The sequence below is a fragment of the Drosophila teissieri genome, chromosome 2L (assembly GCF_016746235.2).
Source record: "Drosophila teissieri strain GT53w chromosome 2L, Prin_Dtei_1.1, whole genome shotgun sequence".
Classification (NCBI taxonomy): domain Eukaryota; kingdom Metazoa; phylum Arthropoda; class Insecta; order Diptera; family Drosophilidae; genus Drosophila; species Drosophila teissieri.
In genome coordinates, this window is record NC_053029.1 from 15,178,534 (window position 1) to 15,194,252 (window position 15,719).

At 42.5% G+C, this 15,719-nt stretch overlaps 7 protein-coding genes across 7 annotated transcripts in view; 4 read left to right on the forward strand and 3 right to left on the reverse strand.

The window, feature by feature from the left end:
- The window catches only part of LOC122615788 (centaurin-gamma-1A), a 54,324-nt gene that overhangs the window by 3,701 nt on the left and 34,904 nt on the right, over positions 1-15,719 (forward strand). The gene's annotated exons all lie outside the window — the stretch shown is intronic.
- Positions 2,192-2,980, reverse strand: LOC122615836. Its single transcript, XM_043790984.1, has 3 exons — positions 2,823-2,980; positions 2,478-2,756; positions 2,192-2,418 (listed from the first exon to the last, which is right to left on the reverse strand). The coding sequence occupies exons 1-3, from the start codon at positions 2,856-2,858 to the stop codon at positions 2,221-2,223; spliced, it is 513 nt and encodes a 170-aa protein (XP_043646919.1). The 5' UTR covers positions 2,859-2,980; the 3' UTR covers positions 2,192-2,220.
- LOC122611746 lies at positions 4,570-5,119 on the reverse strand. Its single transcript, XM_043785038.1, has 2 exons — positions 4,979-5,119; positions 4,570-4,916 (listed from the first exon to the last, which is right to left on the reverse strand). The coding sequence occupies exons 1-2, from the start codon at positions 5,055-5,057 to the stop codon at positions 4,570-4,572; spliced, it is 426 nt and encodes a 141-aa protein (XP_043640973.1). The 5' UTR covers positions 5,058-5,119.
- On the reverse strand, positions 5,707-6,668 carry LOC122615820. The gene is made up of 2 exons (XM_043790960.1): positions 6,519-6,668; positions 5,707-6,457 (listed from the first exon to the last, which is right to left on the reverse strand). Exons 1-2 carry the CDS (start codon positions 6,586-6,588, stop codon positions 5,748-5,750), a joined length of 780 nt encoding a protein of 259 aa, XP_043646895.1. The 5' UTR covers positions 6,589-6,668; the 3' UTR covers positions 5,707-5,747.
- LOC122615813 lies at positions 8,046-9,100 on the forward strand. The gene is made up of 3 exons (XM_043790947.1): positions 8,046-8,186; positions 8,253-8,418; positions 8,474-9,100. Exons 1-3 carry the CDS (start codon positions 8,081-8,083, stop codon positions 9,063-9,065), a joined length of 864 nt encoding a protein of 287 aa, XP_043646882.1. The 5' UTR covers positions 8,046-8,080; the 3' UTR covers positions 9,066-9,100.
- On the forward strand, positions 9,217-10,342 carry LOC122615804. Its single transcript, XM_043790935.1, has 2 exons — positions 9,217-9,405; positions 9,552-10,342. The coding sequence occupies exons 1-2, from the start codon at positions 9,261-9,263 to the stop codon at positions 10,298-10,300; spliced, it is 894 nt and encodes a 297-aa protein (XP_043646870.1). The 5' UTR covers positions 9,217-9,260; the 3' UTR covers positions 10,301-10,342.
- On the forward strand, positions 10,684-11,599 carry LOC122615826. The gene is made up of 2 exons (XM_043790972.1): positions 10,684-10,910; positions 10,972-11,599. Exons 1-2 carry the CDS (start codon positions 10,711-10,713, stop codon positions 11,522-11,524), a joined length of 753 nt encoding a protein of 250 aa, XP_043646907.1. The 5' UTR covers positions 10,684-10,710; the 3' UTR covers positions 11,525-11,599.

Genomic DNA, 15,719 nt, shown 5'->3' on the forward strand with positions numbered 1-15,719 from the left:
ATTATTCAGATCCTTATCTTTGAGTTGCTTAATTGAGTTGCTTTTGTGAACGGTATAAGCATTTATTGCTACGAGGGTCGTTTGATAAGTCCGTGACTTTTTGAATAAAATATATTTTTTTCGTCAAAGAAGCGTTTTATTTCTCAACATAATCTCCTTTTAGCTCTATACATTTAGTCCAGCGTTTTTCCAATTTTTTTATTCCTTCCAAATAATAGGTTTTCTCAAGGCCCTCAAAATAGTCGTTTGTTTCTGTGATGACCTCTTCATTTGACCCGAATCTCTTACCGCCGAGCCATTTCTTCATGTTTGGAAACAAAAAATAGTCACAGGGGGCTAAATCTGGAGAATATGCTGGATGGGGTAGCAGTTCGTAGCCCAATTTATGAAATTTTGCCATGCTGACTACACACGTGTGCACCCGTGCATTGTCCTGATGGACGTTAAAATTCACGAGATCGTCTGCTTTCAATGCCTATAAAACGCAAACCAAAAAACGCAGCTTTCTCAAAATTTTACAGTCAGCTGTTAATCGATAACTGCTGACAGGAGCAGTGTTGTATTTAGAGCAGGTGCGCGGCAAATACAAAAAGTCACGGACTTATCAAACGACCCTCGTATCTTAAAGATAGCACCAGTCATAAGTAGCTGTAAACATTGTTATCTTTTCTTTTGTGAATATTCATCAGCCAAAAGCTGAAATCGCAGACAGGTAGCTCGAAACTTTTGCACCTGCCCTCCAATTTCAAATTGAACAATCTCATCTGAATGGTGACCTCTTATCTGTCGGCGGTTTAGCCTGCTGTCTTTATTGCTTTTTCGCCTCGGGCAACGATTGTTTGTTTTCTTTTAATTGTCAAATAATATTGACTGGCGGACTTTTGAGCGAACTGTTTGCCACTGTCATTCGCATATCATTTTTTTGTGTTTTGTGTTTTTCGAATCGCCGTTTGATATGGCTTTTGTCTGTGTCATTCGGAAGTGGAAACTGTTTGCGTCGATACGCTCGAGAGCATGACATGGAGATGCCATTGGGGCCACAAATACACGTATGAGCCCACACAAACATGCCGCCTTTGCACTGGAAAAAATTTGCCTGCTGAGCTGGTGGTTTTGCGATCCTTATTCAGTCAACACAAAACGCTAGAAACACCATCTTTCAACATTACTTAATTGATTGGAAATAAATAAACTACAATACATGTTTAGGGAATTCTTTTAACCTTATATCGTCTTTTAATAGTTAAATAAATAAGTTAAATAATTAATAATGACTTTTAGATAAATTGAAAGTACTTTAATTTTAATAAGGTATAAATTTGTAACAATTCTAAACACAAATTTGTGTTCGGCTCTCCAAAAAGACACAGATACCAATGAGTCCGAGTTGGAAAAAAAATACTTTTTTATATATAAGGAATTATGAATTTAAATTTGAATATCTTTTTTCCCTGTGTACAAGAGCGGATTTTCAAATATCAGCGACACATGTGCAGCAACCGGCAGAGTGGAAGGCATGCGTGTCCGTCGTCTGCCCCTGCCACATTGCCACTCCCCCTTTGGGGCCGCCCCCGTTTACCCACGAAGTGCGCGTTTATTTTTAAAGCAAATTGCATTAAAAATATCTTGCACTTTGCTGGCGTTTGCTATTTCAATTGCAATTGCACAACACCTTGTTCTCGCTGCTATTTCGCTAACTTATTTCGTTTTAAATCGACAGCGGAAAATGCAGCAAATGAAGTGCCAAATCGGAAGAGCTTTTGCGTTTTTGCAATTAACTCATAATATGTCCAAATTTGGATGTCGCTTCGAATGATTCACGCATTCGTGATGGGTGTTTATGAATTTATCATTCTACAGCAGGCGTTTCGCTTTCGATACAGTGGTTGACAAAATGTATGAACACATTTTATGATGATGAGCTACTATTTCGAAATAAAAACAAAAATATACTTACAATCTTAAGAGCAAATAAGTTTTGAATCACACTTAAAATTTAACCATAGAAATCTGTGATAAACCGTTAAAGCGTGGTAGTTCCGCTATTTTCCAACACACTATCGATTAAGTGTGCCAACGGAAAATTCAAATTTGGAAATTTAAGTGCGTCGATTCGCCTTGGTGTGGGCTTGTCAATAAATTTGTGGCTACGTTGCTGGAATAATTATGCGAAATAAGACGTACCGTTCGATTAATTCATTAATGGTTTATTGCGAGTTACTATTCGTTCTGGTTCGCTATCCCATTGCCAACGACTTGGCCACTAATCTTGGTCATTTCCCAGAAGTAGTCGGCCACATCTTTCACGAACCTGGTGGATATATCCTGCAGCTTCTGGCCGGTCAAGACAGCCTTATATTGCAGGTCAGTGAGGCCTGTCTCGGATTCCTTGTTTATCAGCAGAGGAGAGTCCTTGAACTGCAAAGGGGGTATTATCAGTTTAACTACTTTACGAATACATTTGAAGATAGATTTACCTCTTCGAAAATGTTCTGCCACAGCTGATCCTTTCTGTCCAGCTCCTGCTCAGCAATCGCTTGGGCTAGGCGCGTTATATAAAGAGAGATGTCTTGGAATCGCTTGGTCTGTGGATTGAGAGCGGCCTTCACCTCGGAGAAGTAGGCGATTTGAGATCGGAACAGCGAGTTCAGCAGTTGGACTGTCTCCGCCTTGGCCTGCCTTTCCAACTCCCTTTGCACTGGATCGTCGGAATTAAAGAGTCGTGGATTAGTGGGCTTGGCAGCCACTACTAGGAGCTATTCAACAAAAGTTAATTTTTATGTTTGCTAATAGAACATGAAATAACTTAAGGCGTTCCTAACCTGGGCTACTAAAAGTAAGGGAATATACTTCAGCATCGCGTTTTATTGATATTAATTTCAAGCCTCCGCACTCAATGAATGGTATTTTTGAACTAATTGATGGGAGCACCAGGCACGTTTTGATTAGCAGTGGGATGTTCGATTCTCCCGGGAAACTGATAAGCTTCATAGGGCTTCTCCTGCTATGGATTTTGTTTTGCTCTTCCAGATTTCGCGGATGATAATAATTTGTTCCCAACAGTTTTAGGAATTCGATGTCATCTGAATTGCGTTTCAGCTAAGCTTCGTGAAACACGTTTTTAAGCCCGGAGAACGTTGTCCATATTGTCCACATTGTCCATTGATCTATCTTCATTCGCTGTCAAGGTCTGTCTAGCTGTCTGGGTGGTATGGCACTCGCATGTTTTTGTTATCAGCTGCCAACAAACATAGCTATAACCTTGACAAGGGTATGGTAATAAAAAACATAGGTTTGCGTACACAAAGCAAATATTTTGGGAACTTCTTTGCAATATGTTCACATATATTAATTATTTTCATTCAAATGATATCTTCATCATTGCAGAGAGTTTTTCTTATTAGTTGTGGCCAAAGAAATGTAGGTATTTACTTGCTTTGCAATTGACTGTATTTTACATGTACACTGTGATATATTGATGCAGTTCCTATAGTTAATTAAGTACTCAGCATCATCAGTATTCTTGGAGCTCGGTTTTTCAGTGTTATTCCTAAGGATATGTGTGAACATAATCCCAGCAAAGCAAAGTGGATAAATAGACAAAAGTGATTGTGTACTCAAATAAATAGTTTTACAAAGTCCACGCACTCACTTTACATTTTACTTTTTTAACTCCTTGTGTTCTTTATATACATATTACCGAAAAGTATGCAGTAAAATTTTAACACTTCATAGCGAAGACTGGTCAGACTGGACTGGAAAATATCGCCATAATAAATGTAAAGGTTCCTCGCAGAAAAGTAGGCAACATAAATGAGATATGTTTGGAAAATACAAATAAGGTCGTTGTGCAGTTATATTAACTGTGGCATACGTTTATAACATTTGCCTACAACGTACAAATAAATAAATAAATAACTGTGGCGTCTCACGGACAGAACCTCCTGAGTAACATTGCTTCAAAGCGATTGAAAATAAGGAGCAGGCTAACTACTGCCCATAATTTTTATTTGCTCGCCCTTTTTTATGTAATAATGTTAAAGCTGTCGTAGTTAATAAAATAAAATATTGTAACGGAAATCAAACAATACCAATTAATTAAAATAAGTAATGTTTATGCAAAAATTAAAGTACAATTAGAGCTATAAAAAGCTAAGAGCTAGAGGGCCTAATCAATATTGGCAAAGGAAATGCTATTATAAGCCTAATCTGTGAGATTAGATTAAGCAAATTGCTAAGTTGTTTTTGGCGTGTTTTCCACCTGCTGGTGGGCAGAGAAATAAGCCAATCGCACATGGTTTATTACCCACACGTTTTTGACCACCGAAATTGGATTATGCATTTAGGTAGTAATAGGTAGAATTTATTTTGCCTTATTAGTTTTCTGTTCTTATCATCGATACGTCTCATCAGTTCTTGCATGGATTTTCCTGACCCGTACATTGTTTTTTGTTTTTTATTTTATTTGCGTTGAAATTGTATGAATTTCGATCTGCGATTAATTGCACGGGTAGATCAGATATCTTAACGCGCAGCTGGGTGAACGCCAGTGAGTAGTATCTGTGGATGTCAGATCTCGAGGGAAGGGCCATTGCGCTTGATGCGATAGCCACTGCCCATGTCCACCTCGTAATCGGTGGTGAAGTTGACGCTGGCAAAGTTGATGTTGAACGTCAAGCGACTTCTGATCACGTCCATGTTCATGGTGATAATCTCGTACTCATCGAGACCCTGCAGCTCAAAGTTCTCGACTCCAAAGGTTCCACTGAATTCTCCCGAGTTGATTTCAAACGACCTCTTCGCCACCTGCATGGGTGCCATCACGGGGACTCCATATTTCGGGCTACCATTCTGCAGGACGCCTCTGAATGCCTCCAGTCCGTCCACAATCACACTGGAGAAAGAGCGTCCCTGAGCTGGAAATTGAGTTTGATTATTCAATTTTCCATAACATTTTCTTTATGTTCTCATTTCTCACCTGACAAAGGCTCGGCAACTTCGGCACCTTGACAGCTGCCCAGGGCCACGATAAGCGCAATCAGGAATACAGACTTCATTTTTAGCACAGCACACTAGTTAACCCTTTTGGCAAACAATATCCACTAGTCGAAGCTCGCCAAATCCGTTGCTCTTATATAGGAAAACGACTATTGAGATAATCTATCGGTACACATAACAAAAATATTAGTGTCTAGATTAAGAAATTTTAATTTTAAGTAAACTTGTATGTGTATCAAACCAACGGTGAATGCTTTCATGGTTTGTACATACAAAATCATGTAAACAATATGTAACTACGAATAGTGTTTTATGTATCCTTAATTTGGATTAGTGCTATTTAAAGAAATATAAGGGGTATTCCTCTGAAATTAAAAGTATTGTTTATTTACTTTTGTTTTGTTGTTACAGTACTGTGCTTAAAGCTTTTCCCTTCGCTATAGAAATCACATTCAGCAAAGCCATGAATCTTGGAATCTAAATTTCCTTTCAGTGTATGTGCTGAAGTAGCTTTATTAATCGGCAAATAATTTGGCAAAGTGTTTTATGACAGATAGGACACAACTTGAGATTAGACCGCCTTTGAAATAACATGATAGGTGTTGTATATGTTAAGTCTTTTAAAACATCACTTAAACTTTCGAATACGATGCAAAAAACCCACCCGCACAGAAAAAACCTCCCGCACAATAAGAGCCAGGTGACGAATTCTTGATTCATAAACGGTTGTTTAATGACCGACGATTTGTTTACCACTCGAACTCGGGGGGAATGCAGACCTCCTTCTCGCCACCCTCACCACCACCGGCACCGGCGATGACCTCGGCGATGCTGATGTCGTCCAGAACGCTGTTGACGGCGGGCAGGGCAATACTCTCGATGGTATCGGCAATCAGATCTTCGTTCTCGTTGATGGCCACCTCCACGGCCTCGGCCAGGTACTCATTCATCTTCTCGTTGATGCTGCCATCGCCCAGGATGCCCTCGATCTCGGAGTCAACCTCACCCAGGTGGGTGCGGACCTCCAATGACTTCAGCTTTAGGTTGCCGCTGATCACACCCAGGGAGTACTTGAGAGTGCCCCAGATAACCATATCCTTGATGGCGAACTTGGCATGTCCGGCACCAATCAGGTTGATGGTGAATCCGTACTTCTTCAGCAGCACACTCAAATCGTATTGGGTGTCCACGTTGACGTCGCGGAAAGTGAACTTGTAGGTCACCTTGCTGGTGATGGCGTTGACCTTCATCTCATCGATGTCGAACTCATTCAGACCGTTGAGGCGGAAGTGGTCAATGGTTCCCTGAGCCTTCAGCGCACTGGTATCGATGTTAATTTCCTGATGGTCGATTCTAAGGGGAGCCAATGGCGGAATGCCGAGACCGGTGAAGCCACAGGGCATCTGCTCCTGAATACCCTCGATCACATCCACAATCGTGCTGGAGATCGAGTGGGTATCTAGTGAATCAATGGATAGTTATGCGAAACATTTGGACATTGGGTCATCTGGAATACTCACCAATGGGCTGGCCCACGGAAGCCGCACTGGCAACGGCCACAAGAGCCAAAATAGCCACGAAGATTTTCATTATTGCTTTGACTGAGAGTCCTACCGACTGATCGTAGTACCTACGGTATTTATACTACTCAGTCGTCCGGTCGCACGAGCCGCTTTTTATAGACGATCCACCTTACAGGTGGGGTGGTGATAAGGGGCTTCATACTCGGGAACGATTTGATTAGCCACCGGGCGTTCAATCGATGGCCTATTGCTGTCTTATCTCGACCACCGATTCCCCGGTTGGCCAATTTTTTAATTTTAATTCTTGGTTATATATACATGGAGGTACTTATCCTGAGGAAATTATCAGATCTAAAAGACAGTTTTCACCAAAGCACAAACATTCCCTTCTTGTGGAGGAGCGTCAAGATCAAAGTCTGTTTGGGGTGTGTCTCCCACGGTTATGGCTAGGAAGTTTCGAAAAGTGTTTTTCTAAACGCTTTTTAGAAAAGAAGGTGTTAGATAGGTTGACTTGGAAACAAGATTATGGCGACTCCCTTTCCAAAATCATTTGTTTTGCGATTAAAGTACTCATACACGAAAAGTATGTTCTTATGAAAACTTTCCATTAATTTCTACTTTAAGGTCATGCAGGTGTTGGAGCCAATACGAAGCATTAAAACAAGTTAATTATGAAAATTAAAAACCAACTTCAATAATTTTGTATGATAATAATCTTCTTCACAATTTGCTTTGGGTTAAATACTCCACGCACTTCTGCGGATCTAAAGTCTGCGAAAAGTTTGTTTATGGATTTACAATCAAATGAATTTTAAGTGCACTGAGTGATTTATGGCTGATATCTCGACTGGGGTATTTAAAGGTCTTTCGAATGGATCTATTATTAAAGAAATCCAGGCGATTAAGACCTGATGGCTAGTCAAATACTCTCTTAATGAATTATTGGCCATAAAGCTTACGCCAGTCCTAGCCCAATACGTTTATCAATCAGTAGTCTACCAAATGTGTTAGTTCTCATTGTAAAATCTTAATCAAATCAGCAGTAAATCACTTTTTAGTGCGCCTTTAAGGTGCTGAAGTGTAAAAAAAAGCCACTAATGCTGCGAAGACAAAAGAATTTCCCCCCACTGAGTGATACGAATCGGTCATCGAGTGTAATCCGCCAACACCTGGCTGCCATGGCTGACGCAGTTTTACCCCCGGTAGCCCAGTTATTTGTGTATAATCCAGATCGCAATGATAGCCAATATATATTCTATAAGTGATATTGACATTCGATTGGCCAATTGGCCGTCGAGATTAGGCCAAAACAAGCCACTCAAGCGATACAAGTGTTCCTTTTGCTTTGTCAAATGATGTGATTCCTTCGCGCTAAATCGGAAGCCTATCGTACATCGGGCGTTACGTCCATCGCAGCTCTGCTAATCAGAAGCAGCGATTAGCATGTGTATTTGTTAACCAGGTTAAACGCCCTCTTCCCCTCGTCTTGCCCTTCAAATCCCCAAGCTTTGCTATAAAAGCCACTGACCGGCTGGGACAATCAAACAGGTGGCCATACAATGAAAGCTATCGTTTGTGTTTTTGTGGCCCTTTTGGCATGCGTAGCAGCCTACGATGTGGAGCTGCTCACCGAGGAGCAGTGGGACCAACTGGTGGAGCGTAATCGTAAGTGACCCCAGCCATCACCTGACCAGTTAGAGGGCTAATTCCAATGTACTTCCCCGCAAACAGCTGCAAAGCCCGATACTAAGGGTCTGATCTTGAACGGATCGGTCAAGAAGGCCATCAACGGACTGCTGAACCAAATGCCTTGCGGTTGGCCCCAATACGGAATCCCCCCACTAGACCCCTATACCAATGCTGATCTGCGCATCCACTTGGCCGAGTCGGTTGTCGAGTGAGTTATAATTAATGGGGACGATCAAATCAGAGGATCTAATAGTTATCCCTAGTTCGCTGCTGCAGTTCCTGCGTTTCCGCTTCGATGGCCTGGAAGGCATGGAGATCAAGAAGATGAAAGTCAGCTACACCTTCAGCAAGAAGGTCCAGTTCCACTTCAACTTCCCAGAGCTGAAGGCCAGCGCCCACTACTTGGACACCAACACCTTCGTGGATCTGCTGAAGCAACTGGGATTGTCTGTGCGCTACGAGAGCTCGGGACCTTTGTCCTTCAGCCTGCAGAATCTGTCGATTAAGGGCGAGTTCAAGTACAAGATGCCCTTCATCTTTGGCTCCATCAAGATCTACAAGTTCAGCTGCGCCGTTGGCTTGGGCGGTGTAACCTCGAACATTGGCGGTGTTATGGGAAACGGAAGGATCAATGAGTTCATCAACGACATGATCGACAAGGAGGTTCCGGCCTTCATCAATGGCAACCAGGACCAGATCAGCACCAAGATCGAGGAGATCTTTGTGCCGCTGGTCAATACGTATCTCACGGGTCACAAAATCTGGTATCTGTTCAGCCTGCTGTCCGCCACCACTGGCACCTGCAACCCCACTCCCGCTCCCTGGTTGGCCGTGGAGTCCAGGAAGCTAGACTAAGGCAGCACCCGCCAATAAAAAGCAATTCAAGCGAGTCCACGATCTACGTTTTAATTAGTCCCCATTCCGCCTGCTATCTCCGCTCAGTATCACCTTCTACGCGTTATCGTCTGCAGGGGATTTTGGTATATAAGACTCCGGCCAGGGGCTGGCCAATTCAGTAGCAAGTTTAGTTGCTAAAAGCCACAATCAAGCATGCGTTTCCTGGTAGTCTTGGCCTGCCTGGTGGCCGTTTGTGCCGCCGGCACTTTGCCCAACGAGGTGGAGCAGCGTCTGTTGGAGCTGGCGGATCAGAACGGCGAAATCGATCTGTTTGCGGAGCCCCAAGAGGGAGCTGAAGGTGAGACTCGGTCAAACATTTCAATTAAACCGTGTATTCGTTCGATTCTTGACAATAAGTGGCTGTCTTCCCAAATAATGTATATGCTTTATGAAGCACTGTCGGTTTTCCATGTTTCCAACTCAAATTCGCAACCTATTCTCTAGTTGCCCCCCAGTTCATTGTGTCCTGGCAGGCGCGTCGCTTCATCCGCAAGCTCCAGAAGCAGATGGAGTGCGGATGGCCACAGTATGGCATTCCGGTGCTGGCCCCTCTTCGTGTCAACGAGCTCGACCTGGACTTCAAGAAGGGCATTTTCGAGACCTTGAACCATGTGTTCCGCCTCAAGATCGCCGGACTAGATGAATTCAAGATCCAGAAGTTCAAGCTGAACGTGATCACCAGCAAGGTTACCTTCGATTTCCTGTTCAGCAACATCGATACCACCGCCCAGAAGTACAGCACTGACACGCTGATCGATGCCCTGCGCCAGCTGGGTCTGTCCGTGGAGTACGAGGGATCCGGAGAGCTGTTGTTCGATTTGGTCAACCTGCGCATTGCTGGCACCCTGAAGTACAAGCTACCCATGCTGTGGGGCTCCGCCAAGATCACCTCTCTGAAGACCACCATCTCGCTGGAGTCCGTGACGTCGGACATCACTGGATTCATGGGCAATGGCAAGATCAACCGCGCCATCAACAGCCAGCTGGAGAACATCGTGGTAAAGGCCATTAATGGCAACCAGGACACTATTTCCGAGACCATTGAGAACGCCATCGTGCCGCGCGTGAACAAGATGCTGAAGGGCAATGACTTCTGGACCATCGTGGACCTGATCCTGTCCAGCAGCGATGGTGAGAGCGAGGACGATCCGATTGTCGTTGATTGCGATCCCTCCGCCGATCCCTGGGCCTAAATAATGGGCAAGACGTAAATAAAAAATTGTCGATATATTCAATTATTGGTCTACTTTTGGGGCTTTCATTTTTTACTCGTATCCCATTGGACATTCATTTCCTGCTCTGATTTTCAGAACCAATCTGAAATTATATGCTCTGAATGTTGTTTGTCTACACATTAAAAACTTGAATAGCTATTATAAGCAGGGTTGGGTGTTAAGACAGAATATAATCTTATGTTTATTATAACATTTTTTACATTTTGGATTTAAAATGAATGTGGGAACACAACACTACCTCTTTTGCACCTGCCTAATCCAATCTTATCGATTTTTGCTACTTAAGTGGCTAATCGTTATTTGCTGATTAGGTGGGCAAAAACGACTTGTACTGTTTAATCACTAGCAGTTCCTGGTTGGCATTCGCGATGAGAACTTCTTTTGTAACTTTTGTGGCCCTTCTCTGCTGCTCCTTGGGCTCCGCCAAGCTCTTCGATGATGAGCTGCGCGAACTGACGGAGTTCCTGCGGTTGCAGATGCGATGTGGCTATCCGGCCAGAGGGGTTCCCATTTTGGCACCGGCTCAGATGGCCTACAAGGAAATCGCCATCAGAACTGAGAACTTTGGGTGATTATAATAAGAACTTCACACTAGGAGCTATTCTTACTATGACCAAATTAAACCGCAGTTGCAATGGAAACTTTACTGATCTGGTTATCGAGGGATTGGACGGCTACGAGTTCTCCCAGCTGGAATGGAGCAACATTTTGCATACCATTAAGTTTGACATGAACTTCCCCAAGATTTCCCTGAAGAGCACAAACTACAAACTCAATCTCCTGGCTCGTCTGTTTGGTGCCGATTTTTCCCTGTGGGGTGACGGTGCCCTTAGTCTGGAGTTGATGAACTTCCGAGCCTACGGCAGCTTCGTTATTCGCCCAAAGTCGACCACCAGTGGAGTGTACGTTAAGAGCTGGAAGGTGAACTGGGAATTGGAGGAGGCGAAGTCCCAGACCACGGGCTTCATGAACAGTCGTCTGTATACGAAGTTCATCAACGATCTGATCAGGGAGTATCTCGATATCATGATCAATGACAACCCCACGGAAGTTTCCCAGTTTATGGAGGAGCTCATTGTGCCGCCCATGAACTTGGTGCTGGATAATCTGGCCTGGTATGAGATTACCGCTATCATTTTGGGCCTGGCCGAGGGCATTTTGCCGGTGGAACCAATTTGCTGAAGTGCTGCCAGGTGTTTCATGTGTGAAGTGTAAATAAATTGGCTTAATGTTCTATTGATAACCAATTAAATGGAACTACGTGTGTTTTCATTTGTTTAATTGTTCTTAAAATTATTATACATTCATAGCTATAAGAACTTAAAGTCGTTATAATAAAGATTTTTCAGCATTTTTGCTAACATTAATTTGTAGATGACCAAATATCTATTTTAAAAATGCACTTTTTAATGATAGCTTGAGCATTAATAAATCATTTTTTATTCTCTTTGCAGGTAAGCTCGATTAGATTTCCCGTGAGTACATAAAATATTCCCGGCCCTAATCATCAATTACTATTTTTGGGGACCTCCATTAAGTGTTCTAATCACTTTCAACCATAAATTATTGTTGATCTTTGTGCGCCGAGAATCCCCTCAATAGAAAGCAAAGTCCCTAATCGGATTGGAAAATGTGGAAACCGCTGCCGAGCAGCACCAGCAGGACATCTCAATCGCCGGGCTCAAAGCGAAGCACGAGTCCTGTCGCAGCAGGACTTCAACGGGTGGTCCTTTGATTTTCGGTCCAACACTTTCTAGCCTCAGATTTGCGAGTGGCGTTGCCAGCTGCTGCTGGATTTTTTTTTGTGTCACTGTATCTTTTTATAGACTTTTTCAGATTTCGTTGAGATTATTTTTTAGATTTCGGTCTAATGTCATCATTTGTTGTTAATTAGTTCAGAGTACGTTAGGCTATTGTAGAGTAACTGTTTGATATTTGGTCCCACTCCAAACTCTCTGCTCAAACGCTACGGCATTCTTTCACCGCAATGGAATTCGTTTTGGCTCATTTCATTTGCAATTTACGAGCCATCTTTCTCTTTTCTATGTGTTTTCCAGGACACACCTTGCGTCTCCTCAAGAGATTGTCATAATGCAAAAATAAACAAAAAGCCGTTTGGGTTTTGTCGTGAGTACGTGCTCAGTGCTCGGTGCCCATCTGTGGGATGTCCTGCTGGTTCTGGCATTGTCTGCAAGGAAGTTTTACGACCTACCAGACAGTCTGTTGCATTGAGCATTGTCCTTGCCGACTGGCAGACTTTTTGGTCACATTCCCAGCCCATAGAAACCAAAAACTAGCGACTTCGACCCAACCCCATCCATTTGTTGACATTTACGAGGCAATTTTCCAAAAGCCATTAAATTCCTAAGCTGTATATACCAGTGCTCCGGGCAGCGCTTGGCCTAGTTTGATTAGCCTCGATTCGAGTATGACCACATAAAACTACTGAACTCATCTCATTTTCAATGAGACACTTAAGTGTTGGTTTTTGCATATACCAGAGGCACCCTGGGTGGCTGCATGAGGATCTCAGCTGGAGGTAGGAAAATGTTCCAAGGGGATCTCAAGGCCTTTAGTGGTATTGGAACTCCACAATGGAAAGAACTCTTGGAACTCCTTTAAAGATTTAAACTTATCTGAGCTCAAAGTACATAAAATATTTTAAAATAAAATAGTGGCGACTAACAAACCCCTTTAAATCTATGGATTTACAGTCCTTGCTAGCATGGAAAGCAACATACCATATCTGTATAACGAACTTTAAACTTTTTAATTGGTTTGTTCTTTAATTTAATTTTGTAGGCCGCTTTTAAGTGTGTAAGATAATTAGCTGGAATTCCTACCATAGTTCCATTTTACCATTTAAAGCAGCCCCCGAAGCGAGTTTTAACCACTTAACTGACTCGCAAAATCCCCTCTTTGAAGTGGCCCCATCCCTGGAGCTCACCTTAGACCAACTTTAATTGCCAGCGCTTGTTTTTGGGCCTGAAAGCGCTTTCAGGCCTCACCTGCTTCCACCAGTCCTGCCACAAGGATAATTGAAAGAGCGAGTGCAAAGCTTTGCTTTTCATTTTCCACACTGGCAAAAGACGTAAATATTTGCATTCGGAGCAACCCTTTTGCGCCAAAGAGGGATTGAGTGCCAGAAATTGGGGTTAACTAACAATTTATGATGCACTGAATTGTTGAGCACTCGAATTAGGCTTCATTAGAGATGGGGGGGAAATAAATCATAGAGTGCCAAACCAGAGAACGAGATAAGATACAAAATGGGTTACGACAAAGGTCGAGCCTCCTATACGGAGTATCCTTTTGTTTACTTAAAGAAGCTGACGTCGTTGTTTTCCCTCTTGTTGCGCATTAAATGGGTTTTAATTTGAAACGTAGTAAGATCGCGACTCCTGCGTCCTGTGCCCCTTTCGCGGCAATTGTCCTGGCCAAGTCAACGGTGAAAACGAGATGAGAAAATTCAAAATATCCAGCGCCAGGATTCGCTGTAATTGAGCAGCGCAATTTCCTGAAAATCGCACGCGAAGAAAAGGTGCGCTGTCCTGTAAATGAACAGCCGCCACCGTAAAAAAGAAAAATATATATAGCGAAGGAGCAAAAAGGATGCGGCAAACGGTTGCAAGGATGCGGCTCAGTTTTGTACGCTTTACTTTTATATTTTCAATTAAGGTTGACATGCCCCTGTTCTCATCTCGAATTTGGAATTTGTTTCATGGGCCAAGTCAAGCTGAAAATTGCGCATTTGCTGCGAGCTGCAGATGGGTTTCCATGGAAGTTCGTCCTCGAGGCCCGTCCAAAGTTTTGCCTAACAGGATTACATCCTTTACTTGCAGTCTGTTCCTTGGTAACTCGGTTGCTTCGTCTGCAACTTGGGCTTATCTCCTCATTTAAGTCCCACCTCTCCCGTTCTCCTCTTTCGTGGCGAGTGATAGGAATCAATCAATTTGTTGCTCTGCTGGTTGCTTTAATTGAGAAAATCCCCGAAGGTGGGATTGATGGGGACTTAATCAGTTAATGTTCCTCCAGGAGTTGAAGTTGCCGAGTCCACACAGTGAGTGTATTTGTTTTGATGAACTGCAAAAATAGTATCCTGAGAATAAACTTACAAATAAAGTTGATAAATCGGAAACTCTGATGAATTTAATTTTTCCTAATCCAAATTAAGGACACTACTCACACACTATACTTAGTAGTAACTTAAATATACTATATATGCTATATGTCAATGTCAAATGTACTTTTCCACTCTCGTTATTTATAAGGAAATATAAATACTGCTAATCAATATACCCTATCGCTTTCAAATCTGCGGGTACCTCTAATGAGCCAGCCCACATGTGCGTTAGCTTTACCCGTTCGCACTCAGACTGTCCTGAGTCCAACCATCAATCAATCAATCAGCGATTTCAATTACATTCCTTAATCCTTGCCTGGCATGCACAAGGAGGCACTCGCAAGCACTGAATATGACTTATTAGCATTTTGACAGCTGTCAAACCAAGAAATGCAGACACTTGCAGTTGGTCGCGATTGTGGTTCCTTTTCCAATACCGTTTGCTAGTCCAAATCAGATTCGGAGCAAGCTGCTCCATTAACATGACAAAGGAGGAGGTGTCCTGCCGCTTTCCTTTCGAGTTCTACCACCATCTGAAGTTCCGAGCAATGGACAGCTGTTGCAGGGCATATCCGTATCTTTGATGTGACATTTTTGTCAAATGTTTACACCTTTAACCCCTTGGCGCCATTGTCTTTGGGCTGTAGGGTTAAGACCCTCGAATTCGAAAATGCTACAAAATACAATCTGTGCTCGAATTGTTTGCAATGCTTTGTTAATTTTATGTTTCATTAAGGGCATTTGTTACGATTTTATGGGCCCCGAAAAGCATCATTTGTGCATGTAGATCAACATGAGAAAAAAGTAACTTATGAATATATTCATATGAAATCTTTGCAAGCAGAAATCTTAATCATCAGAGAACATCTTGAATGATCTTTACAATTATGGATACTTTTCTAACACGGAATTAATCATTTGAATCCCAATGTTTTGGGTATTTAATACTACTAAGTCATGGTTCCCAAGCGAGTTTCCTGTGACATTTTGCCAAACTTCTCTCAACTCATTTGCAATACCACGCCACCATGACGAAATAAAGTTATCCTCGCATGTCAGCAGCTATGGCAACAATCTCAAACCCAGAATAAGTCATTCATCAAAATTATGTCAAATCATTGTAGCGGCTGCATAAAAAATTCCGAAAATCCTCCATGTGGATAAACAAAAAAATGTGAAAAAAATGGTAAAGCGGCAAATGCTAATGAAAATCAATGCAAAACTGCACAAATTCTCGTGCAACCGCCAAGACAT